Genomic DNA, 7,046 nt, shown 5'->3' with positions numbered 1-7,046 from the left:
TATGCTTGGTTTTTGAGTCTATGAACATAGAGTTGATGTGCCTTACCAAAAAGCTCCAGTTTGGTCTCATCTGTCCAAAGGACATTCTCCCAGAAGCTTTGTGGCTTGTCAACATGCATTTTTGCAAATTCCAGTCTGGCTTTTTTATGAGTTTTTTCAGCAGTGGTGTCCTCCTTGGTCGTCTCCCATGAAGTCCACTTTGGCTCAAACAACAACGAATGGTGCGATCTGACACTGATGTACCTTGGCCTTGGAGTTCACCTTTAATTTCTTTGGAGGTTGCTCTGGGCTCTTTGGATACAATTCCAACGATCCGTCTCTTCAATTTGTCATCAATTTTCCTCTTGCGGCCACGTCCAGGGAGGTTGGCTACTGTCCTGTGGGTCTTGAACTTCTGAATAATATGAGCCACTGTTGTCACAGGAACTTCAAGCTGTTTAGAGATGGTCTTATAGCCTTTACCTTTAAGATGTTTGTCTATCATTTTTTTTCGGATGTCCTGGGACAATTCTCTCCTTCGCTTTCTGTTGTCCATGTTCAGTGTGGTACACACCTTTTCACCAAACAGCAGGGTGACTACTTGTCTCCCTTTAAATAGGCAGACTGACTGATTATGAGTTTGGAAACACCTGTGATGTCAATTAAATGACACACCTGAGTTAATCATGTCACTCTGGTCAAATAGTTTTCAATCTTTTATAGAGGTACCATCATTTTTGTCCAGGCCTGTTTCATTAGTTTGTTTTTTTAAATAATTATGTTAATCAACAATTCAAAAGTAATGGCTGTTTTTGATTATTTTATTTTCAATAAATTTTTATTTATTGTTACTTTTGTGAGTTTCAAGTGATTTCAGTGAGAATTGTGGGTTTTTCCTTCTTTAACTGAGGGGTACCAACAATTCTGTCCACGTGTGTAATCGAGCAAACTAAAAAGGCCCCAGTATCACAGCATAAATGTCCACGTGTCAAAACAAACTGTCAACTTGTGCGCTCAAAATATTATGCGTTTTCTGAAAACTGCTTTAGTGGCATGCTTTCAAAGAAGGCTCGGGGATATTCTCAGTCAGACATTTTATGGACAGATTTGATCATGCTAATTCATGTAAAACTGCACGGAGCCAAAGCTAAAAAATAAAGTTTAATTTGTCACATCTGAGGAGCCTGAGGTGTTGTTGAAACAACTGCATTAGTCATTTTCCAATCTGTTTTTAAAACGGCTTCAACAAAATTAAGTAATATAATTAGCATTTAAAAAAGGTCGCACTGGTAATAACAATTTCATCTAGCAATTTTTTACCGATATATTGCTGTACATGAGAAAATTAAAAGTCAGACTGGAGACAGATAAATCTTCCTCCAATTTGTCATTGTATTACAAATCTCTCAAATCTTATAATTCCATTGTAGAAAAAAATATATAAAACAGTGAAATCAGTTACATGAAGCAGTTCCTAAAGTGTGTGTCTCAGTGTCTGCTGGCTGATTTTTGATCCATCTCACAACGACATCCCTCCATCCTCGTCATCAGGTCGGCCATCGTGGGGTGATCATCGCCGTGGGTGAGCTTTAGGACTTCATAGGCCTGAGGAGGGACAAATAATGATGATACCTGACTTTCTTAACAGCAACTTCCTATATTGTAGTTTAAACTGAACAATGACATAATTCTACATAACTTACTTACAGAGTAGGTGATAATATAGTAAAACCAAAGACGTGTTGACAATCTCTGTGATCTCTTTTCTTACAGGTCTATAGACAACAATAAAGCTAAGCAACAAAGAGAGAAATGACAGAGAGAACTATTAAAAATAAGATGACTGCTGAAGCAAATATATTCTCACAGTCAGACCATTCTGCACAGCACTGTGAACTGCACCTCATTATCATTCTGCTATAGGTGAAAAAAATACTCTGGCTTGTGTTTATTTCTTTAGACCAACCAGAATCGTCCTCAGTGGTACTAAATCCAGGATTAAAGTGACTAAATTAACAAAAGAACCATGCAGGCCTCCCTTATTGCAAGATAAATCTCGGTAAAAATTTGCCATTTTCAGCTTGTAGGGGGCTGCTCAGAGCTGGTTGTTTCCATTAGTAAAAGGAATTTTGAAAATGGTAGCACACAGATAGCAGAGGAAGGAAGGAAATGCTGTTTGAGATACATTGCAGAAATTAAGCCTTGATTATACTCCCTCGCCGACAACTACAGACAACACTAACGTGTAGATGCTGCTCTTATTCTACTGTCCAGTCAGCTTGAAAACCACTGAGAAGACGCAGTAGATCAGCGTCAATGTATTCTATACATTAACACACACGCAGATTAATTTTGAGCTGCATATGGACATGCTCAAAGGATTCCTATTGGACTGAATTGAATTTAAGCAAAGGCCAAATTTATGCCGCTGCGTAGTCATGAATATTAAAAGTAAAACACTGTTCTTGTACTTACAATCTACAGTCAGTGAGTCAGACTAAGGCAAACAGTGTTTTGAGTTTAACAATTCCTGTTTGTCAGTATTTCATTTCTCATACCTGTTTGAATGTGTCCAGAGCCTCCTCGATGTGCTCCAGGTAGTGCTGCAGCTTTCCTACTCTCATCAGCTGAATCCCATGAACTGGATGGGGATCTGGGTAGTACAGTCTTTAAAAGGAAGAGAGGAAGAGAAGATGAAAACATAAAGATAAACAGGGTTCTATTGAAGATCAGGTTTTCTGGTAGCTTAGTGACTAGATGTCATTTCACCACAACTGAACATGAAATAATTCTATTATAAACCGATAAATCACATCTGAGTGGTTTCATAAGCCGATCAGTTTAGTTTGTGTGTCAGTTTATTCATGTTCTGCCGCTTAACCAGGCCCAGTTCATTGGGTGTTGGCAGGTTAAGCCCCTCCAATATCTTAGCACGTGTAAAGACCTGGTTCACTGCTGTCAGGTCAGGACAAAATTCACATTATTCCTCTGAAAGCTGAGGTTCAACCATCATCTCCTATCTAACATCATGGTATAATCCTTCCTAAGGAAGCTCAGCAGTGTGATGTCTCGATAACTGAAGCCCACTCTCTGGTCTTATATTTTATAAAATGAACCACAAAAAGCACCATCACTGGACTCCACATAGCATTAAATAACAAGATGACATTTTTAAGTGAAACTGGATTGGGAGTGAGAACACTGAGCAGAGATGACCTGTGTTTCATCCAGAAAAAGCCAGCAAAAGCAAATAATGTATTATATGATAAGGTTCAATCAGCTTTGCTTTTAAATGGATTCATCAGTTTGCTCTCTGTAACTGTGAAGCCTGAGGTGATTGACAGCATGGACTGAAATAGGAAGATGTATACTTAATGAATAGACACTGAAAATCAGTTTTACCAGTAGCTGTCTGAATGCAGCTGTGATGCATATAGAAGTAGGAGTGGGTGAGGAAGATAAATAACAGCAAGAACAGTATAGTATAAGTGTGCATTATTCATGTCTCCATGTTTAGTTTGTTTGAAGATACCTACTTGAACATGTGGGTGCTTCTGCATGCGTGTCAGTGTATTTGCATGTTTGTGCGTCAGACTCTGCACTTTGTGACACTATTTGGCATCCCAGCCTTTCACAGAACACATTTCCATTCTAGTTTCACTATCTTATAGCATCTAGCGAAACATCTGTGTGCAGACGCTGAAAGACTCAGAAGCAGTCACTGACATACAGAGAAGCACAACAAATACTGCACTTATTCCCATGATAAATGCACAAGAACACAGTGAAGTCACACATACTGTACATATACACATACTGCACAACTTGCACACATACAAATACGTACAGAAATGCACACACATTACACACTGACTGCCACTTTTCAGTCCTTCTTTCCCTAGAATCCAATATTCCAGTGACAGGAAACAACACAGCCTGCGTAACCATGGTGACAGTCAGAATTGTGATCAGCCTGATCAATGATTCTGACATTGAGAGACAAGGAACATATACAGTCAGCAGCTACAGCTCCCACTCAGTCGTACTGCAACACAAAAGCACCAAAAACCTAATTTGACAACAGTTATTGTCTTAAGTGTTAAGAAATTTTTGAATGTTTCCTCATGCACTAAGTTGAAAAAAGCTAATACTTATTATTATTCATTGTTTATATTAACTTTGACACATTTGTAGCTCAGTGACCTACAGTCTATGAAATCAAACTAATCAGATTAGTTGCATTCATCCTGAATCTATAAAGTGTAAATAATTCTAGCATGACTGAGTTTGTGCAGCTGATCTATGTTCATTCACACATGCATGAGAACGGATATGCACCGATGCTTACTGACCTTTCCACACAAAGCCCACATACTGTAAATATTTCCACATAAACAGTTCAAAGTGGAAGTTGACACACATACAGAGGAAGAACTGGATCATTCCCAGTGCTCCCATGATAAATACACACCGGGGACTTTGGGGTTGTTGGCAAACACTGGAGCTCTCAAAACACTTATTTACCAGAATCTTCGATCCCTTTATACTCTTTTCTTCTCCTCTAATCTCTCATTTCTTTTTCTGCTTCACATCTCCCTTACTCTGCTTTGTCCCGTTTATATTTGTGTTTCTCTACCCTGCTAGCTGCAGGGATTAAAGTTGCCAGTGTCGTTCGTCTGGCTCCCTCCCTCCCTCTGCAGCTTTCCATTCATTCCTCTCCTCCACTTCTACCTCTGTTGTCCTCTTTAATCTTACTTCTATTTTCTGTTCCGTCTTAATCACACATACAAAATGCTTTTTTTTAAATAGAACTGCACGCTGACAAAGCACAAACCCTTCTCTATATTCATCCCAACACACACAAACAAAAAGAGCTGAAAGTAAACACTGACTTGTGAACACACACGTGCACGACAGCGTTAATGTATGAGTCTGCAGTCAAAGACAAGGTCAATAGAAACCCACCTCATCCAGTTTAACCTGGAGTATTTACCAGATTTCACTTCTCTCCAGAGCAAACACACCACAAGAGCATTCAATATGCAATTCAATTCAGCAATGTAAACAGATATTCACAGAGCATTCATCTTAATTATTTGCTTTATGGACTGAAAACAACAACTCTCTTAGGCAAAGTATTCTACTCTTTGATTAAAAAAGGAAATCTGTTATCTCAAAGTTAAGTAGCTTCTACAGGCCACAGTTGGAGTCACTCTAAACTCTACGGCTTCTTTGATCATTTCCACTCACAATGCTAACAGCCCATTTGTTCACACCTTCAAGCTTCACTAAACTACGAAGCCTTCCAATTACAGAGGTGGTCCGCGATCCTGAGGTTAAAACTGAATTATTAAATAGAAATTTCAGAGACTGAACCAACAACATTAGTTCTCCATGAATAATAACAACTTACAATATTGATTTAATTATCAAGTCAGTGATTCGGGCTGCCATGTCATGCAAACAAGTGCATCAAGACCACACTCTAATTATATTTCCTCTTTGCATATAGAACCACAAAGTAATTAAAATAAATTCATTAACTCCCTGTCTCCTGATTTATCCCCTAATTTTTTTTTCTCCGGAAGAGTAAATTGAAGAGAAGAGTGGTCTTGTCGTATGCAGCTAGTTAGAAAGCCGTAGCTCTGGGGCATGAGAAAGAAAAGGGGGCAAGCAGAAATTAATAGTTGTGGAAAAGTGTAGCATTTCAAGGCAAATGCAGTGGAACTAATGAGACACTTGGTTGGAACAACAGATCTACGGCCTGCTGTGTGTGAGACGGAAACATGGATTATCTTACTAAGTAGAAAACCGAGGGAGTAGAAGGAAAACACGGAGGAAAGATTAGCTGGAAGGATTCAGCTTAATTGCATTTTGTTTTCTGTCCATTGCAACAGTAATTTCAGTTCAGTGTTTTCACACTTGAGCAAACTTAGAACAACACTGCATCTGTTAGCAGGACAAAGAACAATTTAAAGGTGGAAGCAGGGATTGTAATCAAAATGCTTTTTTGTCAAACTGAGTGAATATCTCCTCACATTTCTTGTGTGTGCTGGGAAAAACACAGTCCAGTGTTTGCACACAGACATGTCTCCTTAAATGGGAAATAAATCAAGGGGCTTAGAGTGATCCACACAACTACTACAGTGTGTTTGGTGCACATTTATGCTCATGCACAGGATGGGCAAGACAAGATGGGGGGAAGGAGGCAGTGGGAGCAAGAGGGGCGTAAATCAGGCACATGCAGACTATCTAAGTGTTCTATCTCACTAAATAGCCATAATCCTTCTCCAGATTCCAACTATTAAGCTTACAATTTGCACGATATGTGGAAAATCTACGGTGTGCGACACATTGTTCAATATTGCGGTGGTGATATGACTTGCATTAAGGAAACCAGTAATGAAGTGTGCTTTTTGGCCACACAGTTTGAATGCATTTCTGCTTAATGGGTACACTGATGCCCACTAAATAAAGACATGCAATAAATTGTTCCGGATAAGCTTTTACTCAGCGAACTACACACGAATACCTAAATAATTAAAAAGAACAATAGTTTTTAAATGAGACTTTATAACTTTGAAAAACAAAGGTTTAACTTTTAATTTAAATCTGGGTTAAATATTTGCTTCTACACTCAATAAAACATATTTTGCCCATTTCCATGGTCTTGTCTGCATCCTCAGCTATCATGCTATCTACTTCTACTACTACTGTGCAGTCACCACTAAACTGACTCCAGTTAGTTTAAATGGTGTGAATGCACCGACAGATCAAATGTTCACATACCGAGTGTGGTTCTATGATGTGTGTAAATAAATACATTTATATATTCATCACATTTCAGGTTTGGATGTGTTTATTGCACATGTTCACATTGTGATTGCGATGAAAGTATGATTTATTGGTCATCAGCAGTACCTTTAAATGAGCTTTAAAATATAGTTTGACTGTTGTAGCATTTAGTTTCCAATAAAATTCCCACATTACCTCCAGCAGAAGAAGCTGTTACAAATAGGAGAGTGTTGAGGAGGAAATCACGAGGCAACCAGGTGAGAGCGATCGAT

The 7,046-nt window shown here is 38.7% G+C and overlaps 1 protein-coding gene across 3 annotated transcripts in view; it reads right to left on the bottom strand.

Moving 5' to 3' along the window:
• Positions 1-1,127: 1,127 nt before the first annotated feature.
• The window catches only part of smyd3 (SET and MYND domain containing 3), an 84,198-nt gene continuing 78,279 nt past the window's right edge, over positions 1,128-7,046 (bottom strand). The window contains exons 11-13 of one of the 3 annotated variants that reach the window (XR_007947276.1): positions 2,538-2,646; positions 1,683-1,772; positions 1,461-1,584 (exon numbers count right to left, since the gene is read on the bottom strand). Coding sequence is in view for 1 of the 3 variants with exons in the window: in XM_022193583.2 (XP_022049275.2) it covers positions 1,468-1,584; positions 2,538-2,646 (226 nt within the window). In the remaining 2 variants the exon portion in view is untranslated. Of the gene's footprint in view, positions 1,585-1,682; positions 1,773-2,537; positions 2,647-7,046 lie in introns of all 3 variants that reach the window. The other 2 variants (XR_002595674.2, XM_022193583.2) reach the window with 2 other exon arrangements.

This window comes from Acanthochromis polyacanthus, chromosome 2, assembly GCF_021347895.1.
Source record: "Acanthochromis polyacanthus isolate Apoly-LR-REF ecotype Palm Island chromosome 2, KAUST_Apoly_ChrSc, whole genome shotgun sequence".
NCBI lineage: Eukaryota > Metazoa > Chordata > Actinopteri > Pomacentridae > Acanthochromis > Acanthochromis polyacanthus.
This window is presented reverse-complemented; position numbering and strand designations above follow the sequence as displayed.